Source organism: Parasteatoda tepidariorum, chromosome X2 (genome assembly GCF_043381705.1).
Source record: "Parasteatoda tepidariorum isolate YZ-2023 chromosome X2, CAS_Ptep_4.0, whole genome shotgun sequence".
Classification (NCBI taxonomy): domain Eukaryota; kingdom Metazoa; phylum Arthropoda; class Arachnida; order Araneae; family Theridiidae; genus Parasteatoda; species Parasteatoda tepidariorum.
Window position 1 is genome coordinate 3724073 of NC_092215.1, and position 17141 is coordinate 3741213.

A 17141-nucleotide genomic window follows, 5' to 3' on the forward strand; every position below is an offset into this window, starting at 1 on the left:
TTATTCTTAGTTTATTTACAGTTAAATACAATAAATTTCGCAATTATAGTTGGAATGAAGTTTAACAAATATGGCATAGTTAAGTTTAATTTTATTTTTTGTAAAAAAATAAATTTTGATATGCATATTTTTTGTACAATATTTATTTTGAAGAACTTGTAATTTAACAATGCATTGAGTAATTTATGATGAGTAATTCTTTTGCCGTATTGACATATTAATTCTTTATTTGACTTAGTTCAAATGAATATCCCCCATATAATCAATTTAGAACAGTCCGTTAAACTTATCTTAATAGCAAATTAAAGGAATTAAGTTTCCTACTCAGAATTTTATCACTTTAATCTTTACACTACTATAACAAACCTTAAATGAAAATATTATTTCGAATTATTTTCGCAAAAACCGAAACAAAGTTTACTCACTGCCCCCTCTTTAGGGGGTTGCATTTCCAGGAGAGACCCATCATAATAATTAATTCCTCGAATTAGCGCTGTTTTTAATAGTTTTCGAAAAAGTTATAATAATTTGAATTATTATTAGGAATAGTAACACTNAGAAGCCGAAACAAGGTAAGATTCCTTGTTGATATATATTGAATCTTTAGAAGTCTTTGTTTAGTATTCGTTATACATCATAATAATTAATTCCTCGAATTAGCGCTGTTTTTAATAGTTTTCGATAAAATTATAATAATTTGAATTATTATTAGGAATGATAACACTAAAATTAGTAGTTTGTAATACAAACACTTTTGTACGTGGTAAGAACTAGAGATTTTTTACTGTATGTATTAAATGTAAAGTCAATACCAAAAAGAAAATCATAAGAATTTTAATGGTCAATTTTATGCAATAGAATTTTAGGAATATAAAGGAGTTTGTAAGTGTATTTGGGTGCCCTTCATGATATTAAAATATTTGTTGCTCAAAGAAGTAAAGATCTTTATTTTAGAATTAAGAAGTTAGTTTGCTTTGAGGAGGAAGAGTAGGTGATGGAATGCAGCTGTTTCAAAAAAAGGATCCCTTTCCTCTCTTTGTTAGTGCATGGTAAAATGAAAAGTTAATGATGTCCGGTTATGCGTTTCTCATCCCACTCTGTTGGGGGTCAGAGTTCTTGAGGAACTTTAGACTTTTCTAACATTTTGTTTCTTTTTTAATGTTTTGAATCGATCTCTACTAACATCAATTTCAGTTTCTATTTCTTTCCTTATATTGCTGGTGATTATTATTATTTAACATTTTCATAAAACCAATTTTGTTTTCCATTGTTTAAATGTTTTTCATAGTTTCAATTCATTGTTTTTATTTTGTTGATTTTTAACTGTTTTTTCTATGGTCATATTCTAATTATTTTCTTTCTTTCATGAAAAGTCTGGAGAGACTGAAAACAGCCATCAACAGAAAAGAAGGTAAAAACATGTTAAAACAACATTTTAACTTAGTAGCATCTATTTTATATTCTATAATTTGTGGTCTTCTTTGTATTATTGAAATATTTTATGATTATTAGTAAATAATTGTTTATAATTTTAAAAAATATATTTTTTTAAATCATTAAAATTTTTTAATCAAAATACTTTCTTTTTTGATTAGCAAAAGTACTTTACTAAAAAATTTGTAAAATCATTTTTGACTTTTCTTAAAAATTGACCACACACTAGACTAATAAACATACTATACACATACTAGACTAAAATTAAAAATTGTAAACATACTAGAATTATTTATATTTGTCAGGGGGAAAACGTTTTTTTAGTTAAATGATTTAATTTTATCATAACTTATCTAATTTTACCTAATTCTAAATTAAATAATCTAAATTTCCCACTTCAATTCTGAACTATATTTTACAGTATTTGCTTATGGTAATTATTTTAGAAGCAAAATCTTCAGTAGTTAATAATAATTTACGATAAGCATTGCGAATATACAAGACAGCTGGTAAACTTATTGTCAGATAGATTGTATAGAAATGAGTTCAAAGCAGTTTTTTTTTCTTTCAATTTAATGTTTTTATTTTTTTGATTTTTAACTAATTATTTTTATTAATTAATTCTAATTATTTTTCTTTCTTTCATGAAAAGTCTTGAAATTCTGACTGGAAAGTGAGAATGAAAACTGTTGGATGAACTAGAAGGGCCATCAACAGAAAAGATGGTAAGAACATGTTAAAACTACATTTTAACTCAGTAGCATACCTTTCATATTCTATAATTTGTGGAATCCATTTTATAAATTCATAGCAAAATTAGAAAATCTACTTTATATTCTATATGTAAAACTATGTTGTGACTTTTTATTTATTTCATTTTGTTCAATAATCACATTTAATTAATTTTATCTTTAGTGATCAGAAAAGTAATTTGGCGATGCTGTTTGTTATATTAAGCATTTTTAGAACATTTCATCACATACATTTATTTTTATAGATATATTTGCAGAAAAGCTACGATATCTAAACATTTAAAAATCATTTATTTATATTTATTTTTAAAAAATCAATTCCTATTAAACTTTCCCATTCACAGAAAATTTTTCTGAGAAATTTAGATTACTTTTCCATCCTGTTCTATTCAAATTAAAACTTTTTATGTATAAAAATTTTTTTAATATTTTAAAAAACTGTTTTGTTTAAATCAACCTACCTTGATGGCATAAAATTTATATTCTTTAGTTAGTCGTGGAATCCTTTTTATAAATTCATTACAAATTTATAAAAAATAATTCCTTTTTATAGCATATTTTAATAAATTCTTCTATAATAATTTGTATACTATCACTTTTAGGTAATTAATACTTAATTGTGTATAATTTTGAAGAATCATATTTTCTTTTAATTAATAGAAATTTTAATCAAATCTCATATTTTTAGATTTTTAAAAGTACTATCTGAAAATTTTTTCTTATATATTTTTTGCATTTTTAAAAACCTTTAGTTAGTTTATTTGATTGAGGTTAAAATTTCTTTTAATGAAATAATTTAACTTTATATAAACTTGAAATATTCTCACATATTAATTTAAATTAAAAATTCGTTCATTTTTTAATTTTGTTTGAATATTAAAAATATGAACGATACATAACATATTAATAGCTACAAGCTATTTTGGTGAGAATGTTTTCTTTTTAATTAAAAAAATATTGAAGTTTTGCTATCAAATTCTTTATTTAAAATACATTTTTATGTTCAATTATTAAATGGATTGATCTGTAGTTTCAAAATGCAATATATAAACAGTGTTAAGTGATATGTAACGCTTCAGTTAGTTTTCTAACTTTTGGAAGCATTTTAAAAGTTAATAGTTTATAACAGATGAGTTTAAAGTAAAGAAGTTTGGTCACCACTTTTAACTTTTTTAAAGTCAATCATAGTACTCTCTATTTTTAAACTATTAATTGTCTCATAATACTATAAAGAGAAGTTTTAGCCATGTTGTTTTGTTGTCATAGGATATTATTCATAGTTGTTTTAATATTTGATGCTGCAATTTTTTCCTTCCAAATGAATCCACTATTTCACAAATTTGCAATAAATATTACAAAGTACTATGAAATTTTATAAAATACTTAGCTTTATTACAAACCGGAATATTTATTTCGTGCTATTACCTTTTGTTACAATCAGATAAAATATATTTTTGTGACAATCAATGTGTTCTAGTAAATAAAAAAAAACCAGGTGGTTTGAGCAACTTTATTAAATTCTATAACGTAGGATATTTAAAAAAGAAAAACTGAATTGTTAAAAATTAGAGGATAGAAGTTTTTTTGGAACATTTCCCTGAGATCAATAAAAGTATTTTGAATAGTTAGAATTAATTGATAGTATAACTTAACCCAGAATTAAAATGTGTCAGCAATTAATTAGATATTTTGTTTCTGTACATATTATTTACAGGGTACCTGATACATTTAAAATCTTCAAACCCATGACATTTCATGACTTTCCATGACTAATTCCAAGAATTTTCATGACTTAACGAAAATACTATTTTCTCCGACAAAGACACAGCAATGAATTTAAAAAAGCATAATAATAACATTAATTGAAATGATAGGTAAATCCAAAACTGTTATACTCTACATCTTCGTATTTATAAATTTTAAATTTAAAAAACAGAATAAAGAAAGAGTTGAAGCAATAAAATAGCCGAAAAAAATACAAAAGCAAAAAAAAAATTTCCTTTTTTTCTGCAGAATTATATTCTAAAGATACTTTTCTCGTTCATCGGAACAGAAAGAAATACTCCTAATTTTTTCTGTTCTCATTTCGGAATTTAAAAAAAATTCGTCAATGACTGGCTTGCGTCAGCTAGAATTTAAAACTGATAAAATAAAATAAAAATAATAATAAAAATTCTGAAATCACAGAAGAGTTTTAAAGATAATTCACTCTAGAAATTATATTTTTTCTTTCATTTCTTGAAAGAGCACCATAATTTCTATAGAACATGATAAAAACATTTTATATTTTAATAAAATATGACTGTTAGTGGGGATTTCGTTACAAATTCAGATATTCCAAACACCATGAAATGGGGGAGGGTAAATTCAATTTCAAAAATTAGATTTTTCGGCAACCTAAATCCATGACTTCCCATGATTCTTTTAAAAAAATAGTTAAAATCATGACAAATTTTGTTCAATGCCAAAATTCATGATTTTCCAGGTGCGCGGATACCCTGTACTTAATATATCTATAGTAAAATAAATTGCTTAATTTTTTGCAGGAAAACTAGGATCATTCTGGAATTGGATGTTTATAAAGAAGTTATTGTACAGTTTTTATGTATTTGCTTGTATTTTGATTTGTTATATAGAAATAAAATAATACTCTCTAAAAGTCAAGTTTTATTTTAAATATTAAGCATTTTATTCTTGTTAAAAGTCTTGCTTTATTTATTTAAAATTATAGAAATTGATGTGTTATTTACAGGCACCCAGTATTTTTTTAAAAATATTTATGATATATCATGTTTAACTATTATTGAATATGAATAATATTGAATAGAAAGTTATCTAATATTGAATATGAATAATATTGAATAGAAAGTTATCTAATATTGAATATGAATAATATTGAATAGAAAGTTATCTAATATTGAATATGAATAATATTGAATAGAAAGTTATCTAATATTGAATATGAATAATATTGAATAGAAAGTTATCTAATATTGAATATGAATAATATTGAATAGAAAGTTATCTAATATTGAATATGAATAATATTGAATAGAAAGTTATCTAATATTGAATATGAATAATATTGAATAGAAAGTTATCTAATATTGAATATGAATAATATTGAATAGAAAGTTATCTAATATTGAATATGAATAATATTGAATAGAAAGTTATCTAATATTGAATATGAATAATATTGAATAGAAAGTTATCTAATATTGAATATGAATAATATTGAATAGAAAGTTATCTAATATTGAATATGAATAATATTGANAAGAGCAATGGCTCTCACTTCCTATTGAACTGATAGACCGCATAATTGAAAGCATCACACATCGCTGTTTGTGCTGTATTGCTTCTAGAGGCAATCATATTCCATATTAAAGGTACTTTTTCTATTGCAAACCGATACTTCCAATTTGTTTATTTTATACATGTGCTAATTTCTATACTACTATTAATGTCTGATAATTTCTTTTTATGTTGTTTAATACCTTACTATGTGTTGTATATTGTGGGTAAGTTTCATAAAATTCCATGTGTAATTTCTTGAGTTATCGCGATTTTTGTGAATTTTCCTTAATTTATGATAACCAGTGTATATATATATATTATACAAATGTAAATTTATTAATGCAAAGAAGTTATCAACTTCATTGAACCATCAAAACTAAATTCAAAATAGAAGCTGAATTTCAATGTTTGAAAACAGCAAGCAAAACATAAATAAACTAGATTCAGTATTACTTGATTTGCATCGACTAGAAGAATCACCCCTTGGCAAGCACAAAGAGAACGATTGACTTCATAACTAAAATCAACATGACCCTATTTTGAAAACAAAAAGCAACAATTAAATTTGTTAATTAACACAGAATAATTGCATTTATAATAAAATAATATGATGTTAATACCTTAACTACACCCTGAATTTCTGAAAGGATTTATATGCAACTAAATTCAGTTCTATTTAATATTTGAAACATATGCAAATCATATCTATTAAAGATTTTGAATTAATAATACATGCATGCTTTCTAATTTGTAGTTAAATTATTTTTCTATATTTTTATAATAAATAACTTTAAAAAAGAAAAGAAAAACACTAAGAATGTACACTTTGCTAGACTATCATCAAAAATTTGTCCCCCTAAATAATTTTTAAAACTTAATTCAATTTATATCTTTGTCTAGCTGCAGTAATCCAGAAAATAACAAGCATCAAGATAATTTAACTAAATAACAATAATAATTTCAAGCTACATAATTTAAACTACTCAATAACTAAAAAGATAAACCAAGACTCTAGTTTCTGTGATGCTTTTAGGATGGAAGTGAGAAAAGTCAGATCATTGGAAACAAACATGTTTAAATCCTAAAAGATTCTCAAAAATTATTCAATACAAAAAATAGAAGTCAAACTTTGCAATGTCTTACATTTTTCTACATATTGCATTAATAGCAATTTTCCTTTTTCTCTATTTTTACATATTTCATTATCTAACAATAACTAAAAAATAAAGAGGAAAGTTTACTTACTGGAGTGTCGATAAGATTTAATAAGTAGACCTCATCATTAAACTCATAAAAAAGTGATACTGTTTGTGCTTTAACAGTAATACCTCTTTCCCTTTCCACTTGTAATTTATCCAATACTTGTTCATTTTTGCTAGCTTTAGATAGGTTACCTAAATTTTAAAATAAACAACAATTACATGAATAAGTATGTACACAAGAAATCAATTATGTTCAAACAGTTTTCTAGCTGTACAAAATAGTTTAGTTCTTAAAATTTTCTTAATTGAAGAGCTATAAATTGAAATGGTCTAGGAAAAAAGAACAAGTTGAATAAAAATATATAAAAAGAAATCTTAATTTATTTAAATCTGCTTTTTTTATTTTTACAGAGAGTACATTTTCAAAGGAAACCATGCATCATTTTCCGTGACTGTAGAATTTGCATTCTACTAATGAGGAACCAGCATGCGTTGGGTAATCGCAGAATGTTGATTATTTTAAATAGACTATATCTTAAAACTCTCTAAAATCAATTCAGAATTTAAAAAACTGACCCGAATATTAAAGAAAACTTAACTTAAAATTACCTCAAAACGAAACTAACTTTATGTGACACAAAATGAGGCGGGGTTTGCTATAACGTCAAATTATAGTAAGTCAGCGAACGGGAGGAGTTAAACCAAAGCTTCTTATCTAGAAATGTGTTACAAAGGCGTTTTAATTTAACCTGCATTTTTAAAAAATTGTTTTCCTTTCATTTTTATATCATATATATAGTTTAAATATATCTGTAGTATATATCAGTTGCATCCTCCCCCTTGAGAAAATTAATTTTTGTGAGCACCTTTCAGCATAATGAAATAAAATTGAGGAATGAAAAAATAAATGTCGAAACTACTTTTTTTTAAAAACTTTTGAAATAAATTCATTTTTCTTTATTTATGCCGATTCATTTTTATTTATATTTGTCTATATCTAGAAGTCTGAGCTGTTTTGAAAGTTTTTTATTCAATGAAATGATCCCATTTAGAGGGAGTAGAATGAATGGTATATGACCTGGAATTATAAGTTTTTAGGTAAATAAAAAAATTTTAAAAATTCTTTTTTATTATTAACTTTTAAAATATTTTCTTGATTTTTTTTTGAAGAAATGTAAATAGTGCTAATTATCANTTTTTGTTTTTTTTTTTTTTTTGTTGAAGAAATGGAAATAATGCTAAGCTCCATCATTTTTTATCTTAACTTTCATAATTTTTTCTTCTAGATAAAATTAATTAATTAATTTTTAACTAAATTAATTAATTAACATTTAACAATCTCACTTGGAAATAATTTATTTTTTTTCACAGAAATATCAAAGTTTCCACACTGCTTATGTGCTAAAGACCATTTATAAAAAAAAATCTACTACTTTAACACATTATTTAAATGCGTCAACAACAAAAAATCTTGAAATAAAAATTTAAAAAAAATTTATAAATAAACAAAATACAGTTCCAGATTTTGGTAATTGAAATCAGAGTTACCATCTAAACACAAAAGAAAAGTACTATCCATACCTATAACGAAATTTAATTTTATTGATAATCCCCAATATTTTTTATGATTCTGTGGTTTCTTCTTGCTGCAAATTTAGGAGAAGAAAAGTCAGCCAAAACTCAAGCAGCGCTGTCTTGGGAATCTAGTTGGTTAGGCGTTTGGGGTACTCCGAGATGGAAAGAGTTAAAAAATTGCATAATTTAAAATGCTACAACTTTTATCTGAAATTGTGATTGCATGAAGACCTTGTATTTTACATGTTTCAAAAGATACTGCAGAATAGAGTAAATAGTCACAATCAGTTTATTTGAGAAAATTAAATATAAAGAATAACTAGATTACTTCCTCCCTGTCTCTATCCCTTCAACAGTTGAGTTTGGTAGGGAGGAGAAAGGATTTTTAAAAGAAATAGGTAAAAACATTGTCCTTCTGATTTGAAAAGCAACAAAACTAATGAATTATACAGCAAGACTTAGTAATTGAAATATAAATACCAGCATACTCCATGAAACGGTCAGATAAAGTACTTTTTCCGTGATCCACATGAGCTATGATTCCAAAATTACGGATATTCTTCATTGGGATTTTTTTCATATTTATCTGCTGACAAAAATTTAAAGTTTTAATGAAACAAAAATAAAAACGAAGTAAATTAAAAAAATCAAAAGAGATAGCAAATTCAAACACCTTTATTTCATCTTTTGCAGAATTTGAGTACCTCAAGCTAGAAAATTAAAATAAAAGTTCATAATATATTAGAAAAAAAAATACTACAAACATAATTATTGTTGATTTCCTAAGCAAAACTTTTTCATTTTTTATGGTATCTATAGTAAAATAAAATATTTTTACAGAAAAAAAATTTACTTTGAGAGCATTGACTAAAAAGTAATAAAAATATCCTCCTTCCATTCCAAAGACTAAAGACTTGCCTTAAATATCTCTTATTCTAGACACTAGATTATGAAATAACTTGGACCCTTCTCATTCCTTTATATAATCTAAACTCTTATCCAAATATTGATCATATTATGATACACATAATTTAAAGAGAAAAAATATCTCTAATAAGTTTACTCATAAATATAGTAGTCCAATAGTGCAGGGAAGGCAAGTTTCTTTCCTTCCCTGCACTATTGGGCTACTATAAGTTCCACAATGGAAAAAACTATTCTAAAAGAAATATGTTTCTTCCAACGTAAGTGGAAGAAACCTTTTCTAAAAAGAAATATCAAATATTAAAATAAAAAAAAATTACAAATTATAATTGCTAGTTTAAGTAGTTATACTAAGTTTAAGTAATTGTATTATTTTTTGAATTTGTTTAATTACTCATTTTTAAAAATTGAAACTTAGCAACAAATAATAGAAAATAACTGTAATGAATTTCTTAAGAAATTAAAATAACTATTGTTTCTTTGAATGTTTTATTTAAAGGAGGATAGTAGTACCTAATTTCATAATTAAACAGAGAATTGCCAAATTTATCAAATTATATGAATTTCATTGCATTTACTAATCATAACACTTCTACAAATCATATACTGAATTCACATTTATAAATAGCATACCAATTTTTGCAATCAAATGCTCTTAAGCATAACTATTCAAATCATCTCTCAGATAATATGTTATATAGATTTTAAAACTCTGTAGAAAACTAAAATAAAAAATGCGAAAAAAGAATTTTTTTTAAAAAAAGCAGGCATTGAAATTTTTTAAATTTCTAGTATGATATCAAACTTAATTAGTTTAATTTTAAACTATTTTTATAATACTTATTGATCAACAAATGTATTGGACATTTTTAGCTGAATTCACATTTATACATAGCATACTAATTTTTGTAATCAAATGTTGTTAAGCATAACTACTCAAATCAATTCTCAGATAATATGATATATAGATTTTAAAATTCTGTAGAAAACTAAAATAAATAATGTGAAAAACGAATTTAAAAAAAAAGCAGTTATAGAAATTTTTTAAATTCCTAATATGATATTAAACTTTATTAGTTTAAATTTAAACTATTTTTATGATACTTATTGATCAACAAATGTATTAGACATTTTTAGCTTCTTTTTGTAACTTGGATGAAATCCCTACCTTGATTTTGGGGAAGTTTGCTACTTACACAGAGTAAAAAAAAAAATACTTTTTACATATTTTGGATTTTCTTTCTTTTTTTTTCGAAAATTAAATACATATGAAAGAAACTTTTTGCAGTCATAAGATATTTACAAGCAAATTTATTCAAAAACATTTTTTTACTTCTAGTCTGCATGAATAATAGAGGATCATTAAAGTAAAGGACACAGTGGACTATGGTAGAAATAATGAAATACAAACAAAAAAAAATGGTATTAATAATAAAATTTGTTTACATTTTTCACAATCACTTTTTTTCACATAAAACAATTGTTAATAAAATTGACTGTCTAAAATATAGAATATTTTTAAAATGTGTCGAAAAAAGAAAAGCAAAACTATAAGCTAAAAAGAAATACAAAAGTTATACCCTAAAATAAAGCACATTTTAGGAGTTTTCAGAAAATTAAGAAATTTAGAGAAATGTTGCATTGTCTCTGAGAGTAAGCATTCTAATACAAAAAAAGAGTAATTTTTCTCCAGAATTTCATGACGCAGGATAACAAGTTTGATTCAGAAGACAAAGGTACTTCCTAGAAAATAAAAAAATAACAAATCACTTGAACTCAAAAAGAAATCAAGCTCAATATTTTAATAAATTTTATTTGTGCCTTGACACTAATAAACAAAATTTAGAAAATATATTATCACAACAACACTCATATATATTTTTAAAAAACTAACGTGGAAGACATATATTTATTAACTATACATTAAAGGTTATAGTTATTATTATTCTTCATTCATATACCAACTAACTACATACATTGATTGGAGTGAAAAGTAAAAAAATATGCGAAATCAAAAGTATGTGTAATTTTTAAGCGATCATATCAACTATTATGTAGATATATCCACAAAGCATGCATAATTTTCAAAGAACAATTCACATTTTATTGCAAGACATTATAATTATAAGAACACAAATAAATCTATGAGCAATATATGCTATGAACCAGGGTTGGGTTTTTGCCGTCAAAAACTGGTTTTTGACATGACAGTGGTAAAAACCGTGTTTTTACCGGTAAAAACTGTCANTCTGTTGTCAACCAATGTTTTAAGATCAATTGCTACGAAATTCCTAGTTTGAGATTTATATTTAAAGTTGTAGTAAATTTTATTGTAATGTCACATTTCTACATTCAGAGAGCTTGAAGTGAATCTCAACGAACTTCAAATAGAAAGCTATGGATTTATATGAATGATAAAGTACACAGTCTCATATACAGGCAATCGTCATTTATACTATTTTAACGAGCATACATAAACATTTGTTGAAATAACAAGAGCAGTTAAGGAATTGGAAAACAAACTTTAAGAAATAAAGTAGGATGAAAGTACTAATGGAACAGAATATTAACAGTGTTAAAAACTTCTGCAAACAGGTATTGTTTTTGTTTAAATTGGAAATATTTTCTTTCAAATATTTATTCAGTTTTGTTCTTTCTTAAATATTCTTTCTATTAAATAGGATATTTATTTTTCAAATTTAAACATTGTTTTTTAATGTAATTTTTACCTCAATATCAGCACAGCTAATTCTTCACAGCAAGAGGGGGGGGGAGAGAAAGAGAAACAGAAAATATAGGAGAAAAACTTAAAAGAGAAAGTTCAACTTAATGTCTGCTTATTTATTTTTATTTATTTCATATCCATAGCATTTATTTTATCACATTTTATATTAAATATCATTTAGTGAATAATAAAAAAATTTCATATAAAAACAGACAGTTAATTATTGTTTACTATTTTTTTATTAGAATAACCCAAGCTTTGATCTTTGTTTATTTTAAGATAAATCGGAAGTCATTATAGAGAAATCTTCAGAGAAAGGCATTCATATAATTTTCAAATGAAAGTCTTTATTTAGACAAAATAAAGCAAAACAAGGAGAAGTCACTCCAGTTCTAACAAAGAAACAATTTGTGAGAGGGCAAAATTAAGAAGAGATACAAATCTTTTTTCCAAACAATTTTTTGTATTTAAATATCAAAGTATAAAAAATTTAGAGTCATATTTTTTTCCCTTCCAGCTGTTGCCAAAATACCAATAACAACAGCAACACTTGGAAGAATACCTCTAAGAAATGGATGTGAAATTAGAAAAACTTTAGAGGTGATTAACCCTCATAGATATGCCTCTAATAATAAGTGATAGTGGGGTATTACAAAGGTTTAGAGATATTTCTGAATCCCGATCCCAACAGTAGGACAACTCCCCAGACACCTAATTATTACATTTTTAAAAAAATCATGCAGAGGTTTGCCCGGAGTGGTTAGGAATAATACCCTTTGAGTTGGTTGCTCCCCTTCTGTGATGTTATTATAGTTTCACAAAGGCCACTGCCTGAATTCTGACATAGATCACGATACGGAAATTTTCCCAAAGGTTACGAACCCAACGTATTAACTGAGCAAAATGATGCATTAGTTTACAATTCTAAATTAAAAAATGTTTTTAAGAAAAAAAATGTTTTTTTTTATTATTTGGTTTGTCAGAGCGTAAATTGAAACAAGAAAAAATAACAGTTTATAAGTCTTTAGTAAAAGATTTTTATGCTGAAATACTCATACAATTCAATAAGGACAGCGTTATAAAATGTTTTTAATACAACTTTAAAGGGGAAAAAAAGGAAATTTTCCTTTTATGGAAAAAATAATAAACAATAATATTTCACCTAAAACAAATGAAGAACTTATCTTTCGATTTTTACAAAACACTTTAAAAAGTTCTCAGATTCTTTTCAGCTATTAATATATTAATATAATATTTGAGTTTGCCGCTAAATTGTGCTAGCAATCCTAACAATAAATAAACATTAATTGAGTATTGAGTATAGTAAAGTACAGCGAGCTCTCTGCTTATCGCTTATAGCTCTGCGTTTGAGAACATTAATTGATTTATTGGTTACTGCAATTACATAAATTTTCTGACTTGTGTGCTCAAAATAGTCAATTTACTCACTTGTCAATTACGTCCCTCAGTGGACTGATCGTTAAGACACGGTTCCCAGCAGATCACCGAAGTCAAGCATCACTGGCTGCGGTCAGTGTGCGGGTGGGTGACCACTTGGATCAGTCTGCTTAGGGACCGAGGGTGTGCGGTATTGGTCCTCGTTAAACTGTGCTACCGTGAAGTGCTCGACTTCGCGCAGGTCGTCGGGCTACCGAAGAGGCGGTGCCATCCCCTCCGCAGAGGATCAAATTTATGATGGCATGTCTTCGGATCATCCTCCGGGATGTTTCCCAGACCATCGCCAATAGCCCATTGTGCAGCGTAATTAGTGCGACGTAGTGCGACGTAAATTAACAACTAACTAACTAACACTTGTCAATTACATTAGGTTGTTGTTGTTGTTAATTTAAGGTCGCACTAGAGCTGCACAATGGGCATTCACGCATGAGCAAGCTAATCGTCTCGCTCTTTTAGGTTAATCCATAGATATAAAGGCAGAAAGATCAATCACTCGACCAAACAGACGTCACGGTGAACGTTGACATCATTGGTCTAGTAACTAGTTTGTACTCTATATCCACGCCCTGTAATGAACTGCGGTGCTTGTTTATTGCAGCTGTATATAATTTGTTCTTCTTTTATTTGATTTTTATAAGTTGTAATGATTAATAATAATTGATAACATTCAGTCTCTTTGCCAGAAGAATCTGAAATTCGCAAATTTTATGACACATTTTTTTTCAGATTTTTATAAAGATTTATAATTCGTAAATTTTAAACTTAAAAAAAAAAAAAAAAAACTAATGTTATTAAAATTTAATTCTTTATATCATTCTGAAATTCAAATATTTCAAATAAAATAAAACACAATTCATGTATTTACAAAAAATTAATAAATAAATAAAATAAAGAACATTTCAGTAAACATTCCAAGCTAGTCAAAACATTAAATTTCATATAAAGCACAAGAAATTGGAAAATGATAATAATTGCTGAGATACAGTCTCATTATTGCCTGTTAGCGTACAATTATTTTGCTAGTAAAACGTTTTCTTGGTTTTCATTTGTGTGTAATGGAAATTCTAATTATTTTCATTCAAAAAGTCTTTCAAAATATGATTCTACTCCTCTGTTTCAATTACAAGGTACTTTGATTTCTGGGTCGTGTTAAAAGTTAAAAATATAAGAAAAGTATTTCACAACATCCACTTAGATGACAAATTGTGTGTCAAGGATGATAAAAAAATTAATGGTTAAAAAAATAATTCATTGCGATAATGAACATTTAGCTGTAATCCTATTACCGTTCAGCAATCTAAAAGACTTTTTTGCGGTTTTTCCTTGCATGTAACGCAAAATTTGATTATTTCTATTTAGCCTTAATTGAAATAAGTTATTTTCATAACTTTAATGATTATGATTGTACTCCAAGTAACTTATGAGTAATTTTGATTTCTGGGTTGAATTAAAAATAATAAGGACGTTTCCTTATATTCACAAAGATGTTAAGCCATCTATCAAGGATGGGAAGAAAAAAAATTATTGATTATTTAAAAATAACTTCTTTTAGATAATGAACATTTAGCTGGAATACCTATTACCGATAAAAACAATCTGAAAAACGCATTTGTAGTTTTCTTTAGCATGTAACGCAAAATTTGATAATTTAATTTTATTTAAAATAGGTTATTTTTATAACTTTCATAAGTATATAATTGTAATTCGATACTTAAATTGTGGCTTATTTTGTTTTACTGGTTGAGTTAAAAAGAAGAGCTTTTCGTTTATATTCAGCAAGTTGATACCTTATCTATTTCATAATTTTATAACCGTCGTCGAACAGCCGACCTAATTATGTGCTTACGCCTACTCATGTTTAACTCCGTAAATTCAATTTTAAATCATATCCAAAAGACAGGGAGAGTCCTTTATAAAGTATTGAGAGAAATTTGCCTCCATATTGGACTTCTTGATGGAACTAGCCCGCATTTACGTTACATTTTGAGGAAAACATCCCACGGTTAGCCTGACTTCAAGGAGACTCCTGATCTTCTGAACCACAACGGCTAGGCCTGATTAATAATAAAAAATGGCTGCTTATAAAAAAATAATTTCATTGAGATAAAGATGAACATTTAGTTGAAATCCTATTACCGCCAAGCAATCTGAAAAACATTTTCTAGGTTTTCCTTTGCGTGTAACGCAAAATTTTATTACTTTAATTTCAACTTAATCTTGGTTAAAATAAATTATTTTTATAACTTTTATAAACATTGTTTTACTCCGATATTTAAATTGCACGTTACTTTGATTTTTGGAATGAGTTAAAAATTACAAAAAATATGAAGAGCATCTCGCTATATTCACCGAAATAATTGACTGTCTGTCAAAGACGCTAAAAAAATGATTTATTATATAAAAAAAATTCATTACGATTACTGAGCATTTCGCTGGAACTCTTTAAGCGTCAAGCAATCTGAATGATATTTTCGTGGTTTCCCTTTACGTGTAACGCAAAATATGATTGTTTTTTAAAAAAAAACATTCATAAAGGCAGCAATGTTTAAATATTTACATAAATTATGATTTATTTTATCTTTACTCCTTGTTAAATCAAAACAAATTGATTGAGGGCAATTAATTAGCAAGGTAGATAGTCTTACGCGGACATTAAGAAATGAATTGGGAGATTTTGATAGGTATATATATATATTATAATAATTTGAATAATTATTCGTGCAAAGTAATTAATAAAGATCGGAAATTGAAAGATACAATCAAATTCGTAATAAATGATACGAATAATTATTTTCATGAAAAAGTTTTTTATTTTTAATTCTCATCGGAGAATTAAAAAAAATTACGGTTGCATGGCTTTTATTTCGTTTAAAAAAATGTGCCATTAATGTGCATTTTTAATTATAACGATTTTAAAACATTAATAGTAAACTTATAAAATTCAAAGGGTTTTAGTTTTGAACTCGTTCTGTTAAATCAAATTTTTAAATATTAAAAAATGCTAATATAAGCAACTATACTTCAGTTATAATAGAACCAGACGCTTCAAACTAATAACTATGGTTGAAAAAGCAAATATCCTTCCTTCGGTTTTAATTAACCCAAGTTCTGAAAACCGAAACTAAACAAAATCGAAACTATAGTATATAATTGCTCGTAATCTGAATGATCTCTGGTTTTAAAACTTCAAAAAGCAAGCAAATAAATTATGAGTAATGAATAGACATCTTTAAGCAATATACAAAATAATATACTGGTTTACGGAAATGAAAAAAATTAAGAATTTAAATTAAATTGCTTTTTAATGATCAACATTGATTACGCGCAATGCTAAGGTACGGCGGGGATGTCAGAAAATAATCCCTAGGACGACGCGAACGCCACTTTTTGTGCGTAAAACCGGTCTGTATCTTCATAGGAATTGGTAACTAATTTTAAACCATAGTTGCTACTAAAGAATGGCAACAAGAAGGTGATAACGTCGGATCAATGGGCTTTTCGCATTGTGATTGGCTGTTGAATATCACTTTTGGTTTCAAGAATTTGGAAAGTTATCGCGTTTATTGTTGTTGTTGTTGATTTACGTCGCACTAGAGTTGCACAATGGGCTATTGGCGACGGTCTGGGAAACATCCCTGAGGATGATCCGAAGACATGCCATCACAATTTTGATCCTCCGCAGAGGGGATGGCACCCCCGCTTCGGTAGCCCAACGACCTGCACGCGAAGTCGAGCACTTTACGNCAATACCGCACACCCTCGGTATAAACA

At 26.3% G+C, this 17141-nt stretch overlaps 1 protein-coding gene and 1 long non-coding RNA gene across 12 annotated transcripts in view; one reads left to right on the forward strand and one right to left on the reverse strand.

The window, feature by feature from the left end:
* LOC107457035 (Translation factor waclaw) overlaps nucleotides 1-13469 on the reverse strand; it is a 60346-nt gene extending 46877 nt beyond the window's left edge. Inside the window, exons 1-6 of one of the 11 annotated variants that reach the window (XM_043039832.2) lie at nucleotides 13362-13469; nucleotides 10768-10930; nucleotides 8937-8973; nucleotides 8744-8849; nucleotides 6732-6880; nucleotides 5940-6020 (exon numbers count right to left, since the gene is read on the reverse strand). In XM_043039832.2, the coding sequence (XP_042895766.1) occupies nucleotides 5940-6020; nucleotides 6732-6880; nucleotides 8744-8849; nucleotides 8937-8973; nucleotides 10768-10829 (435 nt within the window). In that variant the 5' untranslated portion in view covers nucleotides 10830-10930; nucleotides 13362-13469. Of the gene's footprint in view, nucleotides 1-5939; nucleotides 6021-6731; nucleotides 6881-8743; nucleotides 8853-8936; nucleotides 8974-10767; nucleotides 11346-11419; nucleotides 13308-13361 lie in introns of those variants that run through there. The other 10 variants (XM_043039829.2, XM_043039830.2, XM_043039825.2 and 7 more) reach the window with 10 other exon arrangements.
* Nucleotides 1281-4766, forward strand: LOC139427287 (uncharacterized). The gene is made up of 3 exons (XR_011638403.1): nucleotides 1281-1411; nucleotides 2087-2159; nucleotides 4733-4766. It is a non-coding gene; the product is annotated as an uncharacterized lncRNA (long non-coding RNA).
* Nucleotides 13470-17141: the final 3672 nt, after the last annotated feature.